The sequence below is a fragment of the Brassica rapa genome, chromosome A01 (assembly GCF_000309985.2).
Source record: "Brassica rapa cultivar Chiifu-401-42 chromosome A01, CAAS_Brap_v3.01, whole genome shotgun sequence".
Classification (NCBI taxonomy): Eukaryota; Viridiplantae; Streptophyta; class Magnoliopsida; order Brassicales; family Brassicaceae; genus Brassica; species Brassica rapa.
In genome coordinates, this window is record NC_024795.2 from 4736106 (window position 1) to 4753986 (window position 17881).

At 34.3% G+C, this 17881-nt stretch overlaps 4 protein-coding genes across 5 annotated transcripts in view; 2 read left to right on the forward strand and 2 right to left on the reverse strand.

Annotated features, from left to right (window-relative positions):
- The window catches only part of LOC103856262 (peroxisomal (S)-2-hydroxy-acid oxidase GLO5), a 382149-nt gene that overhangs the window by 97217 nt on the left and 267051 nt on the right, over positions 1 to 17881 (reverse strand). Inside the window, exon 11 of the mRNA XM_033273611.1 lies at positions 14757 to 14764. The gene's annotated coding sequence lies outside the window, so the exon portion shown is untranslated. The remainder of the gene's footprint in view (positions 1 to 14756; positions 14765 to 17881) is intronic.
- LOC103855796 (acetylornithine deacetylase) lies at positions 4669 to 7310 on the forward strand. The gene is made up of 9 exons (XM_009132835.3): positions 4669 to 5047; positions 5593 to 5837; positions 5908 to 6016; positions 6092 to 6230; positions 6313 to 6370; positions 6451 to 6468; positions 6559 to 6681; positions 6764 to 6917; positions 7008 to 7310. Exons 1-9 carry the CDS (start codon positions 4736 to 4738, stop codon positions 7146 to 7148), a joined length of 1299 nt encoding a protein of 432 aa, XP_009131083.1. The 5' UTR covers positions 4669 to 4735; the 3' UTR covers positions 7149 to 7310.
- On the reverse strand, positions 7175 to 9016 carry LOC103855787. Its single transcript, XM_009132826.3, has 6 exons — positions 8511 to 9016; positions 8268 to 8419; positions 8085 to 8180; positions 7879 to 8010; positions 7547 to 7810; positions 7175 to 7472 (listed from the first exon to the last, which is right to left on the reverse strand). Exons 1-6 carry the CDS (start codon positions 8929 to 8931, stop codon positions 7320 to 7322), a joined length of 1218 nt encoding a protein of 405 aa, XP_009131074.1. The 5' UTR covers positions 8932 to 9016; the 3' UTR covers positions 7175 to 7319.
- Positions 9276 to 14373, forward strand: LOC103855806. 2 transcript variants are annotated; one of them, XM_009132856.2, is made up of 5 exons: positions 12337 to 12355; positions 12938 to 13104; positions 13195 to 13280; positions 13358 to 13421; positions 13523 to 14373. In XM_009132856.2, the coding sequence occupies exons 2-5, from the start codon at positions 12982 to 12984 to the stop codon at positions 13913 to 13915; spliced, it is 666 nt and encodes a 221-aa protein (XP_009131104.1). In that variant the 5' UTR covers positions 12337 to 12355; positions 12938 to 12981; the 3' UTR covers positions 13916 to 14373. The 2 variants fall into 2 exon arrangements, with proteins under 2 accessions (XP_009131096.1, XP_009131104.1); XM_009132848.2 differs by having other exon boundaries at positions 9276 to 13104.

The following is a 17881-nucleotide window of genomic DNA, read 5'->3' on the forward strand; positions in this document are numbered from 1 at the left end:
CTCGAGTCATCATTCTCTAAAGTGAACTTTTCAGATTATTGATAGCTTATCTCTGGCCTTTTAATGGAATGGTGATTCTACCTGTTACAGAGATGCACTTGTGCTTAAGACTATATTTCTAACAATTTCAGTAAATGAAATTTGTCCCTAGCATTCACCTATCTATGGAACTTTAAGAAGATTGGTGAAGTTAGTTGCGATCACTTGTTTTTTTAGCTTTCTCAACAACTTTCTGATCTTTTTTTTGTCATCAACATACCAACTCAGCTAAGAGTTGTACCTTCGTTAAACAATTGATTATAATCAGAATAATAAGAAAAGTTGGATACCATGCATTGTCGTCTCAAATTATTTTAAAACTTTGTTAAAAAATCATAATAACAATACTACAAGAAAACTCAAGCTTAACGAGGAATATTAACGAGGAAAAAAAACCCTCGTAAATTTACGTCAACTTTACGAGGATTTTACGTGAATAACGGTATCATCGTTATTTCCTCGTAAACTAACAACAAAAACCGTTCGTCGTAAAGTCGATGTAATGTGACGTGTCATTTACGAGGAAATAACGATGATATCATGTTTCACGTACGTTCCTCGTAAAGTGGACGTAAACTTCGCGTCTTATTTACGAGGAAACTATTTACTTGGATTTAGCGAGGAAATTTTAAATCCACCAACTTTGTAAGTGACACACGTTTTTTTTTTTGCACCTAATTAATTTTGAATCCACCAACTTTGTAAGTGACACACGGAGATTATTGAAGTCGAATTTCCAGGGATACTGAAGCTGAAATGCGTCCTCTTCAAATGTGAATGGTTCGACCCCGTCGTCAACAGAGGTGTTCGGTCTAACAAATTCGGTGTAGTTGATGTCAACGGTGGACGACGGTACAACAAATTCGAGCCTTTCATCTTAGCTTCACAAGCAGACCAAGTTAGCTTCCTTCCATACTCTCGGATGAGAGATTCGGGTATAAATTGGTTAGTAGTGATCAAAGTAACACCTCGAGAACGAATCATCAGTGGAGAAGAACCACCATTGCAAGAAGAACAGATAAATGAAGTCGGGGAACCTGAACAAGAAATTGATGACATCCTTCTCATTGATCCGCATAATCACGAGTACGAAGATCTTACCGATGATGCCACAGACGAAGCTGTTGAAGACGAGTTTAATGAAAATGAAGACATTTCTAGTGATGACGAGAATGTCGATGAATCCGATTGATGTATTTTCGATTTTGTGTAGTTTGTTTTATGAATAAGGTAATGTGAGAGTTTGTTTTATGAATAAGGTAATGTGGGAGTTTGTTTTGTGAATAAGAAAATGTGGGAGTTTGTTTTATGAATAAGTAAAAGTGGGAATTGTGGTTTGCAATATATGAATTAGAAGATAAGGAATTGTGGTTTGGAATGAAAATAAAGATAGAGTTTGAAATATATGAAGTAGAAGATAAGGAATATGGGGTTTGGGGTTTCGGATTTTAGGGATTTAAACGGAATACTCGTTAATTCCTCGTATGTTGACGTCGAACTTACGACGAATTCCTCGTTTATTCCACGTAGGAGAGATTCGTCGTAAATACCACGTAGGACAAATTCGTCGTAAATACCACGTAGGAAAGATTCGTCGTAAATACCACGTAAAATAAATGATGAACGCGGCCCACTTTAATTCCACGTAGGACGGAATCATCGTAAAAACCACGTAACCAAAATCGTCGTAAACACCTCGTACTGTAAAAACTAGAAAAAAAAAGAAAAAGAAGAAATATACTCGATTTTGTGTAGTTTGTTTTATGAATAAGGTAATGTGAGAGTTTGTTTTATGAATAAGGTAATGTGGGAGTTTGTTTTGTGAATAAGAAAATGTGGGAGTTTGTTTTATGAATAAGTAAAAGTGAGAATTGTGGTTTGGAATATATGAATTAGAAGATAGGGAATTGTGGTTTGGAATGAAAATAAAGATAGGGTTTGGAATATATGAAGTAGAAGATAAGGAATATGGGGTTTGGGGTTTCGGATTTTAGGGATTTAAACAGAATACTCGTTAATTCCTCGTATGTTGACGTCGAACTTACGACGAATTCCTCGTTTATTCCACGTAGGAGAGATTCGTCGTAAATACCACGTAGGACAAATTCGTCGTAAATACCACGTAGGACAAATTCCTCGTTTATTCCACGTAGGAGAGATTCGTCGTAAATACCACGTAGGACAAATTCGTCGTAAATACCACGTAACCAAAATCGTCGTAAACACCTCGTACTGTAAAAACTAGAAAAAACAAGAAAAAGAAGAAATATACTAGATTTACATGTGGCAAGACTTCCAGCAATTATATTACTTAAGTCTCACCAACATAAATTCCAATATCATCTTCTCTTCCTTTTTTCTCAAATTTTTATAATTTGAATAGGATTGGATTTGAGAGTATGATGTGAGATAGGGTGTGATTTGGGAGTTTGGGTGTGGGTTGAGAAGGAGAGTTACGGGTATATTTATAGGGAAGCTTTCCTCGGTAATTCCACGTAAGCAAAATCGTCGTAACGTCCTCGTACCTAAAAAACACGGGCCTTTGTAATTCCTCGTAACTTCCTCGTATAATAAAACGCGGGTCTTTGTAATCTCTCGCTGTTTCGTCGTAAAAAAAAAACACGGGCCTCTGTAATTCGTCGTAAAATTACGAGGAATTTGCGATGGAATGTAATCTTATATATACACCCCGAGCGCTCACTCTTTCTTTCCTCTCTACTTCCTCTCCACTTCCTCCCTGTTTCATTGCAATGGTAAGCCTCTCTAATTCCTCTCCAATTTGGTTAGTTTAGGTAGATTAGGTGGTTAGTATAGGGAATTTAGATAAGTTTACGGATCTTATGTTATTTAGTGTTGATTAGGTGGATAATGTTGGAAAATATACTGTTGACGAAAATTTAAAAAATTAAATTTTTTTCTCAGGTTCGAAAAGGTAGACTTACTGCCCATTACAGAGAGATGTTCGGTGAGCCGGGTAATCGTTTAGACCCGTCGTCTTCATCAGCTCCCGGTTCTTCGGGACAAGAGACTGTCCCCGAGACTCAGTACACTCAGAGAGTCTTTGGGTCTCCTTCTTCTAGAGGACCATCGGTTCTTCCTCCCCCGATGACCATGCGACAACGAAATCCTATTCCAGGCGAGTCAACATCCGACACACATACCGAGGCGGATGTAACGGCGAGGAGTGATGAATTCTATCGGGCGATTCACGACCCTTAGTTCTTTTTAATTTCGGTTCTTGTATTATGAATTCAAAACTTATTTATATATAAAATATTTTGGTTTTGATTTTTTTAGAATTTTAATTTTATTAATAATTTAAATAATTTAAATTATTTTTTAATTATAATTTTTTATATTTCTGTAAAATAACGAAACGAAGTAAATTCGTAGCTAATTTTGCGACTTCTTTACGTGGAAGCTTAACGAGGTTTTTACGAGGAATTGTTTACAAGGAAATGACGTGGAAAGTTCACGTGGTCTTTACGAGGAAAGCTATCAAGGTATTTACGTTTACTTTACGAGTATTTACTTTCGAGTTATTTACGTGGGTTTTACGAGGAACGTCTTTCGTGGTATTTACGAGGAAATTTAGCGACGTCCTTACGTGGAAGCTTTACGTGGTCTTTACGACGAAATATTCCTCTTTGCTTTTACGACGAAATTATTTCCTCGCTATGTTACGACGAATTAGCGAGGATATATGCGTTACGACAAACGTATAACGACGAAACGGGTTTCCTCGCTAATTCCTCGTAACACTGCTTTTACGACAAACTTGTATATATATACTTAAAATAATAAATTGTTTTAAAATTTAATAGCTTCATATCTATATAAGTTTTACTATTTTTGAAATTATATGCCCTACATTTAAAAATATAATTTAAAATTACATAATTTACGCACTAGTATAAACAGCTACTCAACTTTCAAATTTTTTTTATAAATCTTATGCCAACATTCCACTTACACATGCCAAAAACGGTCATGCCTCTATGCAAAGTTCGAGCTCGAGGTTAGCCTCTTTGTTTTTCTCCTCCCATTCAGAGAAGATAAAACTGACTCGTATTAAGAAGCGTTTTGGCTATGGAGCTTCATTTGTTGATTTGTCGTCACTTGTTCTATATAATCATTTAACTTCAAGCTTTGTCACTGTTGGAAAGCCTGGATTTAACCCTTTGGGCTTTTAGAATTAAAAAATGCTATTATTCTAGAAATGCTATTAAGCAAAATGTGGTCCAAGTAATCTTGAACCAAGCTTACAGTACATTTTAGAAAAAAACTTACATTACATAGTAATGACGTTTACAAATTAGCAAAAAATAAATAACAATTTATGGGTTTGTCCCAAACCAAGCTAAAGTTGCATTGCATGGAACTAAAATTTGTAAGGCATCGTGTAGCTGTTCCAAACCAAAGCTCTACCAAGTGGAATTCTACTTGTGATCGTCTAGCCTTGTCAGTAACCAATACAGCTTGTTGTGAACTGACTCATTTGAGATTACATTGTATCACAAAGTTTTACATTTTTTTTTCAATTAATAAATTTACTTCAAAAAATTAAATATTTACTTGGTTTTATCAAAAAAAAAAAAAAGATAAAAAAGTTATATATACTTCAGTATAAAATTGTGTAGTTAACGTAACCGAAGCTGTAAGACTCTCTTCTGTCTCTTGTGTGCTAGCAACAACAATGGAATCCTTAGGCTCTCTTAACAAAGACTCATTCGTTTCACTCTTATCGAAACTCATCGGCGAATCCAAGTTCGTCCAGAACAATCCGCCGGAGCTCATCCCGCAAGAGGATCGAATCGTAAACCACGTCCTCGACTCTCTCCGTCCTTACAGCACAGAAACTGGTGGTGGTCCTCTTGTGATCAATCATGTGGCGTATCACTCGGGAAGAGGCAACCTCATCGTGGAGTACCCAGGATCTGTCCCCGGAAAGATCTTGTCTTTCGTCGGAATGCACATGGACGTCGTCACCGCCAATCCCGACGAATGGGTAAATCATTTTTCGTGGTTGATCGGTGCCCATTAGAATTAAGATGTTGGGTTTACGCGAATTGATCCAAAGTTCAAACCTTTATCACATTTTGTACTCTTGGGTTTATGGGGATTGATCCAAAGTTGAAACCTTTATCACATTGTGTACTCTATGGTTTATGCGGATTGATCCAAAGTTGAGATCTTTATCTTCTTGTGTAGTCTTGGGTTTATGTGGATTGATCCAAAGGTGAGATCTTTATCTTCTTGTGTAGTCTTGGGTTTATGTGGATTGATCCAAAGTTGAGATCTTTATCTTCTTGTGTAGTCTTGGGTTTATGCGGATTGATCCAAAGTTGAGATCTTTATCTTCTTGTGTAGTCTTGGGTTTATGCGGATTGATCCAAAGTTGAGATCTTTATCTTCTTGTGTAGTCTGGGCCTCTTGGGTTTATGCGGATTGATCGAAAGTTGAGATCTTTATCTTCTTTTGTGTACTCTAGGGTTTAATTGGTTATGGTTTTATTCAGATGTCTCTGTTTTGGGTTTGATTGTTCTTTTGTAGGAGTTTGATCCTTTCTCGCTGAGCATAGATGGGGATAAGCTTCGAGGTCGTGGGACTACGGATTGTCTTGGTCACGTTGCTCTAGTGACTGAGCTCATGAAGAGGCTTGGGGAGACTAAACCGGCGTTGAAATCATCGGTGGTGGCGGTTTTTATTGCTAGTGAAGAGAACTCTTCGATTCCAGGTGTTGGTGTGGACATGCTGGTTAAAGACAAGCTTCTTGATAAGCTCAAATCCGGACCATTGTTAAGTTTCTTTTTTTTAATCTTCTTGAGTTGTATGAAGCTGTTGTTGATGTGTGAGTTGTTTTTGAAGGTTTTGGATTGATACTGCGGATAAGCAGCCGTGTATTGGAACGGGTGGGATGATTCCTTGGAAGCTTCATTTAACCGGAAAGCTTTTCCACAGCGGTTTAGCTCACAAGGTATGGTGGTTCCTGTTGAATTGGTGAAGCTGCAAGCTCAGCATTTGAATCCTTTAATCTTGTGTTTATGCTCAGGCGATTAACGCTATGGAGTTAGGAATGGAAGGGCTTAAAGAAATTCAATCCCGGTTCTACAGAGACTTTCCTCCTCACCCACAAGAGAAAGTGTATGGTTTTGCCACGCCATCCACCATGAAGCCAACACAGTGGAGCTGTAAGTTTTTGGAATGTAAAGGATGATGTAATGACTCCAAATGTTATCTACTTAACTCCAAAGGATTGTCTGCTTTTTGTAGATCCTGGAGGCGGAATCAACCAGATTCCTGGAGAATGTACCATCTCCGGTGATGTCAGGTTATGTTTTTTAAGTTGTGAATACTGTAAAACTGAGATGTCTTGTCAGTTTTCTTACTTCTCTGTTCTTTTGGTTTCAGGTTGACTCCTTTCTATGAGTAAGTCACTCTCTTCTCTCACTTGGTTCCATAGTTGTTTCTTCTATGCATTTAGACACACTTTTGAAGAACTTGCCTTGTTTTATGCAGCGTGACGGAAGTGATGAAGAAGCTGCAAGAGTATGTAGACGGCATAAACACTAACATAGAGAATCTCGCAACCCGTGGTCCTGTTTCCAAATACGTCTTACCAGATGAGAACTTACGTGGAAGGTTTGTGTGTTTTCCTCTTTACACCTGGTTTCATTCCTTCTCTCATTTTTTTTGTTAACAAAGTCTCAATTGTCTGCTGCAGGCTAACGTTAAGCTTTGATGAAGCATCAGCTGGAGTTGCATGTAATCTTGATTCCCGCGGCTATCACGTTCTTTGCAACGCAACCAAAGAAGTCGTCGGGCACGTGAAGCCTTACTCGATCACCGGTACTTTGCCTCTTATCCGAGACCTCAAGGTAATCCATTAGATACACTAGACTCGAGACTGATCCCTTCAGAGTCTTCTTCTGCTCTTTTTTAAATTCGATGGTATCTTTGGTTTGTAGGATGAAGGTTTCGATGTGCAAACTTCAGGATACGGCCTCATGGCTACATATCACGCAAAGAACGAGTACTGTCTTCTTACAGACATGTGCCAAGGCTTTGATGTCTTCGTTAGGATCATTTCTCAACTTGAACAAGACTAAACACTTTACTTTGAAGACAATAAAAATAAAAGCTTCAAGTAGCTGCTCTCTTATTTGGTTCTAAACACTTTACTTTCTATTTGTACAAGTCAATGAAGGTTCAATACATAAAAGACAATTTACAAAACTTTAAACACAAAAGGGTAGTGTTTTATTCATTTATTTTTTAATCTATCTTGTACTGTTGTTGTCACCTTCAGCTTCAAGCTTATGTACCCGTAGGCGTAGTCTTTGTTGGTGATGGTGAAGCTTCCAGAGACCATTACCCAATACAACAGCCGAGTATATGCCATGTGTGATGATAGGAGCAAGAAGGTTGTTTGTCTGCAATATTTTATTTAACTAATTATTCCTTTTAACGTCTGATAAAGAGAATGAGTTTAGTAATAATAGTGTACCTGAATCCATTCAAAGCCGAGGTAGAGACCCAAAAGCCCTTCAAGAAGAGGAGAGTAGATCTTCTTCATCTGTCTCCTCTCGTACCACGCTGCAAACAACTTCTTGAGCTCGTCACGGGCAGAAGGAGTTTTCAAGACGGGTGCCATTATATAAGTAGGATCTTTAGGTGAAGCAGCAATGTAATAGAGAGAACCAGTGAGAGCGGCGGTTATAGCGGCTGCAAACGCTTGAGCAAACGGTACGAACGGAGGCAATAGTCCAGTCTGTAAATTTCAATAGTTTCAAGTCAATTTGGAATGTTAGAAGGTAAAGAAGAAAAGAGAGAGCATACCAAAGCGACCATTCCTCGAGGATCTGAGATGAGATCTGTGCCTCTTAGGAATATATCAGCTAGTGCACCCTGAAACGCAGCGCGATAGAAGAGCTCCTCTCCAACTGAACTTGCAGTAACTACTAAGATAAACTAAAAGAAAGACATCAATGGTACCAGTTCTTGAAAGTTTCAAAAAACATCATATTTTAAGAAGTTAATTTCACCTGCCAAGCTGACATTCCATGGAAGAAGCCACGAAGCTCCTCATCTTCAACATCTCTAATGGCACGAGCGTGCGGCGACACCTTCACAACTTCATCCTAAAACAAGAAAACAATCTCAATCAACACTAAACCATTAAAAGAGAGAGAGAGAGAGAGAGAGATCCTCCTAACTCTTTAACTTACATCAAGAATGAAGAGAAGAGCCATGATAGGTGGAGAAGCGTAACCAAGACCAGCAATAATAGCATCTAAAGAAGCATTAAAACCTCCTGTGTAATCTATCCCTGCTACTTCACATATAAACCTTCCCGCCATCGCCATTCCACAGTATATTCCTGTTTTTTTAATATTTTAAATTAAAAAAAAATCCAAAACTTTAATTTACTTGAAAACAAAACTTTTGTCATTACCACCGAGTTGACTCACCGATTCCGTAACTCAGCCTAACAACAGCACCGATCTTATCCCAATCTCCGCCGCTTCCACCGACAAACTCTCCCACGGATGTCACCTCTCCCGACGGTCCAGCTAACCCCCCGCCGCCGAAACTTCCCACCGACGTTACATCTCCCGAAGGCACAGCTATACTTCTTGCCGACGCCGCCGCATCACCGTCGTCGATCACTTCGCCGCTGCTCTGTCCCGACGAAGACGCTTTAACTCCCCTCGACTTCTCTAACGAAAGACTGCTTCTCTTCCCGCTACGCCTCCGCAGCTCCGATCTCGAACTCGCCGGAGACTCGTAAAGCCTAAAACTACGATCACTACTCTTAAACCATGACGAAGACGAAGAAGAAGAGGAGAAAGCGACTCTTGTCGTACCACAAGTCAACAAAGGAAGACCCATTAGATTTTACACGCGACAGCTCTCAGGCGAATTCGCCGGAGAGACTCTGTTCTTCATCTAGTGTGAGAGAGAGAGACTCTTTTCTCACAGTATTTATTTCTATTTTTTCAAAATTAATATTTAAAATTGTAAAACGCCTGACCGTCGGATGATATAGACAGAATTAATCTAACGGTTTAGGAGAGTTTTTAATAGAGACCACTCGAAACTGACGAAGTTCCACTTGGACTTGACTACCTACGTTCATTTGATTTTCATCGGCTTTTACATGTCTACACGTTACTATATTTTTTCTTATGTGAATGAAACTCTAATGGGCTATATTTCAAATTAACGGGCCTTAGTGCCGATGCTTTCCTAAACGGTGATCCAAATTTCAGATCTTATCTTAATTTTCTTAGAAAATAATAGTATATTTTATTGTGAAAATTGGAAAAAAATCTGAAATTAGATTTATTTTTGAAAACTACAGTTTTAAAGTTAAAGCACTAACCTTTTATAAATTAAATTATAAATCTTTAATAAAGTCCTATAATTATTTAGTATCTAAATTAAAAATAATGGAGAACAAAATTTAAAATGTAAAATATATCATATGTATATATATATATATAATAATTAAGACGTTGTTCGTGTAGTAGGTGTACAAGTCATATATTAAAAAACTTATTAAGATTTTCTGAATCACGTTTCAGTCTAATTAATACTTCATTCATTTCTTAAAAATATCATTTTAGATTTTATTTTTGTTTTTAAAAATGTCATTTTGTATTTTAATGCATCATTTAAAATAAACGTTTCATTTAATCTTATTTTATTAATGTATTAATTAAATAGAGAGAAATATTTAATGTATGAATAGAGTATAAATAAAAAATTTAAGTATTTTTTCATATGCGTAAAAAGCTTTAAATGACAATTTTAATGCAAAGAGAAAATAATATTATAAATAATTATTATTCACTTTTAAAACTTGCCACACAATAATTGTTCTCTAAATTTTAGTTATATTGCTACAATTTTAATATCATTATGTCACAAGAGTCAGTAGTTACAACCTTCTTCCAAAATTAATATCATATGATTAAATTTTAATTAATCTTTTTGAAACAATTAAGTTTTAATTAATATATTGTTCACTTTTGTCATACATTTATAATTGTCATACTCTATTTATAAACACATCAAATTGACCATTTATTATAACACATATCAAACATCAAAAAAATGTTGAGAATATGAATATCCCTTACATTTTTAGACATATCATATGAATGGTTTAATATATTAAATTTAGATATAGTTATGTTTAAATAATTAATGATCTTTAAGAGAAACAGCATACTATAAAAACCAAAACCACCAAAATTGTATTTTAAGCAAATCATATTTTAACAACTGTTTAACGAAGATCACAACTATTCACAAATCATAAATATTTTGCTAAAATCAGAATATTTTATCTATTTGTATTTTCTTTGAGGTGAGATTATATTCATACTTTATATACAATAAATGCTAAAACCAATAGATTAAGATTAATAAATATTATATTTGAAAGTTATAAATATCATATATCACATAATTATTTAAATAAAGCTGTTCACAGTAATGACTATAAATCATATAATCCTAATATGGAATAAAATTATATGTTTTTATAAATATAATGTAGAGATTTTATTAACAATGCATGACTTTAAAAAGTATTAAAATATATTATTTAATTATATAATTTTCAGATTACATGCTTTTTTACGATTGCAATTTTTGTGGATTAGTCTGTAAAGCATGCAAATTATTTTTAGTTACAAACACATATTTTTTAATATTCTATATTATATTTTATTGACGGAAATATTAGATGTGAAACAATACAAATTTATAATTTCAGTTATAAAATATCCAAAAATAAATTTAATGCCAGACGTTTTAAAATGTATGATTAAATGTTATCTCCTAAAATATAAATATGATAAATTAACGCAATATATATTAAGTTTGTATCGATTAGTTTTTACAACAACTGTTTTATTAAAAGTAAACAAAATATTTTGAAATTATTATCTTGCGGTATACTACGAATTATAATATAGCAAACTTTTGAAAATATAGTTTCCACTTATATTGAAATTTTAATAGAAACTCAAATGCTGAATATATTTGATATTCCAAAATTATGCTTGAGGTTTTATTCACATATTTAAATTAAAAAATCTAAAACTCAAAAAGTTTAAAATCTGATAATAAAATTTGTATTACATAATTTTCATTCAAGTTTGAAATATTTAAATCAAATTTGTTCGCCTTTTAAGTAAATCGAAATTTAGAAACTGGATATACATATATACCAAAATAAAATCATCAACGCATCTCAAACTTCTACATTTATAAATATATTTGTTTCCAAATATACTAAATAACTAGAATTAAATTCAAGGATGTGAATTTTTGACGTTTTACTGGAAGTTGCTACAATTAGGTTAAAATGATATTTTACAGTTCTTTTAGTGACCTTTGTAACAATCTTGGATGATCGGAAGTTAGTCATATATTCAATAGCCTAAATTAGCGTCTCTATCTCTACATGCAAAGATGAGGAATTGTGCCTCATACTTTTGGCCTCCAATCTCTGTTCTGAAAAATTATCTAAATTCTTATATGGATCATATACATTACACTATCTATCCACATCTACCCCATCCATGATATATTCTATTAGTGACCCTTGTAACAACCCTGGATTGTTGGTATTTAGGTCATCTATGATTTTAAGGTAGTTGATAAATTTAAACTAATATAACAAATGAGACAAAACTAATTGATGCAATATGCTAGTCCAACTTAAGGTCTTTCTATTAGACCCTGACCCACATTACTATTTTTCTCGGAAACTTCCTGTGGTGCTTCAGACTACTCAACTCTGAACAAAACTGTAAAGACTATCTAAAAGGTTTGTGCAGCATGATTTTAACAAATGTGGGTTATTAGTAGTCTTTGAGAACTGGATATGTATGATATTATAGAATGGTTCCAGGCTTCCTACGGACTAATTCACAAGCTAAAATGAAAATATTGATATATTGGATAGTGGAGATTCACGTAAATTAACTATTTCATGCGACACATGTCCCAACAACTTTATCCTAATTTCTTGATTTTCTTCATCAAACAAATGTCATATTAAAAATATAAAAGAAACAATCAAAAATAAAGATCATCTTTAAAATTTAACAGATAAGCTTATTAAATCTATTATATCAAATTAAAATTGAAAATTAAAAGGGTTATTAATTACAACCAAATACAATTCCATAAGTTGAGGTTAAAATTAAAGGAAAGTAAGACAGTACCAGTATATAAGGGAAGCAATGTGGTTCGTCTTCTTCATGTCTTCTTCACATTGTGGAGTTTTATCATTTGTGTGAGTAATGTTTTTTTTCTAGGCTTTGATTTTTATTTTTCTCGTGTCAAGAGATAACGCTTTAAAGTTTTCAGAATTTGATTTTTGATTTTTTTTCTTTTTGGTTAAAAGGCCTATAAAATCTCTTCTCAAATGTTGATTATTTTATCGGTTTCAAATTTTTTTTTACTTAGTTAGCAATGATTTTTGTTTTTGTTTTTGTGGCAGCCTGGTTATGTGATTTAAGGGGAGAATCATCTTTGATCTAGGGTTCTTCTTTCACTTCCTTGTATACGATTTGGCTGTATTTCATTTAATATCTACTGGCTTTGCAAAATTTAGTTTCTCTCTAAATTATTGAATCTATTAAGAAATAGTGAAGTATAAATTCCAAAGTTTGATCACTTACGCAGCTTCTTCCTTCTTGCTTCCTATAAAAATGTTTGGGGTTTTTTTGCTTCTCTACCTTTGTTGTTAAACAAACCTAATTCAAATCATAATTGTCAATTCATCCAGACTTTTTCTGATGAATTCAAATTTTATTTTACCTTTCGTTGTTAATGGTGTTGGATATTCATCAATAGTTTTTTTCTCTAATTTAAGGATCTGGACGACAAAAAATATCTCTGAAACAAGAAATTACATCTATGGTTTCAATCACTCATAAGGATGATCAGATTGTGGAATCCAAAGAGATCACGCCAATATCTACACCTAAAAACGCATATGACTCGAACAGTGATGAACTGAATGATACTGATGGGGAAGAAGTACATAAAGATTTTTGCTTATAGTCGGTTAACCGGGTCTATAATTTAAGCTATTGGTACCATGTTACATCGAATGTTTTTTTTTGGCAGGTGAACGTATGTGATACCTGTGGTGTTCAAGGATTTACAAATAAGCTTGCCATTTGTGATAACTGCGGAGTTGGTGCAAAACATACGTAATGATTTACCTATGTAATTATATAGTAAAAAGGTCATATTTGCGTATTTTTAATCATATTTTGGGTTACTGCAGTTATTGCATGCCTGAAAAACTTGAGGATGTTCCCGAAAGATGGTCTTGCAATGACTGTATTGAGGTAATCTTTAATATAAAACAAAGTTACGAAAAAAATAAACTATATTGATAACTAAAAAATAAAATAAACAAAGATCACTTTTGATTTGTTTCCTCTTGCAGATGGGAGAAAGTGAATTTCAAAAACAAAATGATTTAAGCACTCAAACGTCTTCTGAAACTGTAGGTCTGGACTTGAACATAGAGCCTAACCTAAACCTGAATCCTAACATAGATCTCAATCTAGATCCTTCCATAGATCTGAATGTGAACCCTAACCAAGACCTGAATTTGGATATGAACCTGGATCCAAACCTAGACCTGAGTGTGGATAATAACTTGGACCTTTCTTTAGATTGTGGTTCATATTATCAGTCGAGTTCTACCAGTAACTTCCAAGCTCATACACGAATGAGAGCATCTCCGAATCCTTTGCTTGGGCAAGGGTCCCTTGAAGAAGAAGAAGAAGACCATTGTGCAAAGAGACGTCGTGTGGATACACGACTCTCTCTATGAAATGGATTTGAAAAAATAATATTTTAGTATTTTTCTATTGTTCTGTAAAAGAAATGCTTTTTTATTTGTTAATACTTTAAATTATACTTTTATATATCTATAAAATTGGATTTTATATTTATCGTCATAATGTAATTTTTTTTTATATATAGTTTTAACTTTTCTTTGGTTAGTAGTTACTATCTATTGCGCTTTCCATCGATCTCCAAATATTATTAAACATGAAATACTTTCAAAGTTGAACATTTAAAATAGCATATATAACAACAAATATGAATTATTTATTTTAGGAGATTCCAAAAAATATGAAATAGTTTTTCCATGAATTATACGGTATACATAGACAAATAGAAACAAAATAAATATTTAATAATAAAAATCGGAATGCAAATAACTTTTAACACTGGCAGATGTGGAAGAACAATTTTGGAAAGAGACAACATGCATAATATCACTAATCAGAACCAAGCAACTCTAAACTAAAGGATAATATGCAGATGCTGGTGCTGCTACATTATTAGAGTCTGAAAGGAATCTGAAATTCATGCATGCCAATGATGGGTTTGTACAAAAGAGGTGATATATTATGATTTTTCATAGTTTTAGCTTTGTTATTTCTCTTGTTTTAAGTTCATTTAGCTTGAATTTAGAGTCTTTACATGTGTATTTTCATTGTGGAACCTTTGCAGCAAGTACTTAGGCAAAATGGAGCATTTGGAGAGCTGAAATGAGCAAAATGAAGAATTTAGAGTTGCAGGAGCTCGTAGCACCCACGTTTAGCGGTCTCTACCTAGAATGCTAGATTCAACTAAGCGTAGTGGAATCTTCTAGCGGTCTCTACCTAGACCGCTAGAGAAAACTCAAGAAAAATACAAGTTAATCGAGGGGGGCACATCGGCCTAATCCAGAGGCCAAGAATCAGCCGCTAGATTCAATCATCCTTAGCGGCCTCAACACTGGCCACTAGCGATGTTCTGAAGCAGCCTTGAGAGCACATAGTATTTCACCCTAGTGGCTGCACCAACACCGCTACAACACCACACCTAGCGGCCACTCCTAGCTGGCTCAACACTGGCAGCTCGCGTCATTAAACCTAGAGGATATTAAGTTTTTAGCTTCCTAGTATAAATAGAACTTGTCTTTGTTATGAAAGGATATCTTTTTATATTGTATAACCATAAAACGTTTTGGATTTTTGAATTTTATGCACTTAATACTTTCTCTCTTGTGTTTATCTCATCTTTAACATTGGTTATGTTTCTATCTATCATGGGTTTAAGTGTAACTAAGATGATTTGTGAGTAGATTCTTTTTAGATTCATAGGTTAGGGTGATTAGAATGATTAAGTGAAGATCTTGATGTTTAGTGTTAGATCTATATGTTTGCTTGCTTATTGAGTGCGTTTAATGCTAGATTAGTCTTGATCTCTCTAATCTAGACCTGTATGTTGAAATGTCTGAACCAATTCAACTTTGATCTAGCTTGAATAGCAAAAGAAATTTGACGTTAGAATTGTTAGATGGTTATTAGACTTGACTTAAATGTATATTTGAGTGTATTAAGCCAATGAGAATTGATATTTGATGCATAATGACATAGGATTTGTATCTTGGGAAAAAAAAACTTGTCTATAATTGTGATCTACACTTAATGAGACCTAATGATTGAAAACTTGCCATCCTAGATTGGATCTTAATCACGTGAAGTCAAATGCCTATTGCCCGTGAATCATGTTTCTTTTATTGATTAAAACTTTAGTTATTTGTATTGCTTTGTTCTTGTCACTTGTTTCCTATCAACTCATTACACTGATTGCACATAGATTAAGTACTTTATTTGCATTCTTACTATTTTAAAATACTTATTGGATTGACATATTTTATACTAATTTGATCATAAGGTTGAGCATTTAATCCTTATCAGAGGGTACAAAGCAACAATAATGGGAGTAATCAATCTTCGATTTGGAGTTTGAGGACATTATTTGTGTAGTGGAATGTATGATCGCTTAACGAAGATTAGATGTGATTTTCGCAACATCTCTTACCTGGTGAAAACCAACATCAACGATTTGGCTTGCGTTTTCCATTCATTTTGAAGAATTTAATTTTTGTAAAAGTTTCCAAGAGCAAACAATAAAAAGGCCAACGAATTAGTAGTGCTCAAAGTTGTCCAACATATATGAGTTCGTTGATCCAGTTACATGTTCTCGCCAATGGATTAGAAGTAGATCGATTTATCCATTTTTTATTTTCTGCTGTATGCTTACAAAAGATTGAATTCTTCAAAATAAAAGAAAATAATGAAAGAGATATCTCCAAAGAGAAAATTAATCTCCCCCAAATGCAGGAAACTGCAATACCCAAAGCAAAATTGCCTTTCCGGAAGTAGTTTGTGAAACCTACAGCAAAATTAATCTTTGGGAACAAATCGCAGTAAGATGAACATGGTACTAGGATAAGTACAACATTATGCAGATGAAGATACGAGAAGATCATGATCATATAATAGATAACAATCGTATATCTCAATACGTACATATCTCATATAAAGATCTTCTAGGACTTATCCTATACGAAAACTTGTGTATGTAGACATATCGATTGTATTCAATGAAACTAAGCTATTACAATCTAATCTTATACATATATACACCATGCCCAACAAACGCCGTATAGAGGCTATGGGACAGCTGCTGCTGCCACTGCTCGCGGCCGGTCAAGGCAGAGAGTTCTATATGACCACACCAAATTCAAGAGTGTCACCAGAGAAACACACCTGCCTCTGAAACACGACAAAGGAGGAGAAGTTTTGACGTGGAGATGGTGAAAATGAGTCTGGTCGATTCAGCTGCTTCAGCGGATGAGGATGCTTCTCCAGCACCACAATAGTCAACACCAAAAGGAAAGGAGGCATAAATGAAAACATATTTATAATATTATAAGCTTACGAGTAAACATAAATGGTAGAAGGCATGGAGAAAAACAGCTGACCTCAACATTCTAAAGGAAGGCTATTGACAAGCAGATACGAAACAGGATCTCATCACTTGGAGGAGGAGGAAGTAAGATTATTAACAACGCAATGGGGATGTGGTTTGTGTCTACATAGTCTCACGAGTTTCTTTTTATTTACATGGTTGAGCTTTGACATCAGAAAACTCAAAAACAGTCACATGCATTGTGCAAAAGTTTTTTTTAATTGAATTAATTTAACATTCTTTCAAAAAAAAAATCATGCTGTTCAATATATTAAATAAATAAATAAAAAGTGAAAATCAAATGGAAAAATAAGAAGTAAATACAGTCAAACACATTTCCAGAAACTGAGAACCAAAATAAGGAAGGTAAATATGAGAAGAAGGAAATGAATCTGTGGCCCTGACTTTAGTCTATAAAGTTAACTCAGTCTTCGTACTATTTGCTCCACATTTTTTAGTTTAATCGTTCATTTTCTGTAAGTTTTCAAGATTATTATCTGAACTACGCTTTGATTTTGATTTTCTCTTTCCATTATAAGATAATGCTCTTATTTTTTCAGAAATTATTGTTTCTGTTTAGATTTTTTGCAGAATATATCTAAGTTTTCATGAAGAAATGAATTTGATGACTTGTTTGTAATTGTAGAATATGGAACAAATGAAATCCTCCGTGCATCCTGGTGACGAAAATAAAGGAGTCGTGGCAAAAAATCTGTCTTCAGTTGGTGAAAAGGATTTTTCGGAGGAAGCTATAGTCGTTGACGATAACAATGAATTGAATGATATGGAGGAAGAAGTACATAAAGATTCTTTCTTTTTTTTGACAAAAAGTACATAAAGATTCTTGCTTATACTCAGTTAACCGATTCTATAAACTTAAGCTATATACTGCTTATATTGAATGATTTTTGTGGCAGGTGAACGTATGTGATACCTGTGGTGTTCTAGGATTTAAAAATAAGCTTGCTATTTGTCATAACTGCAG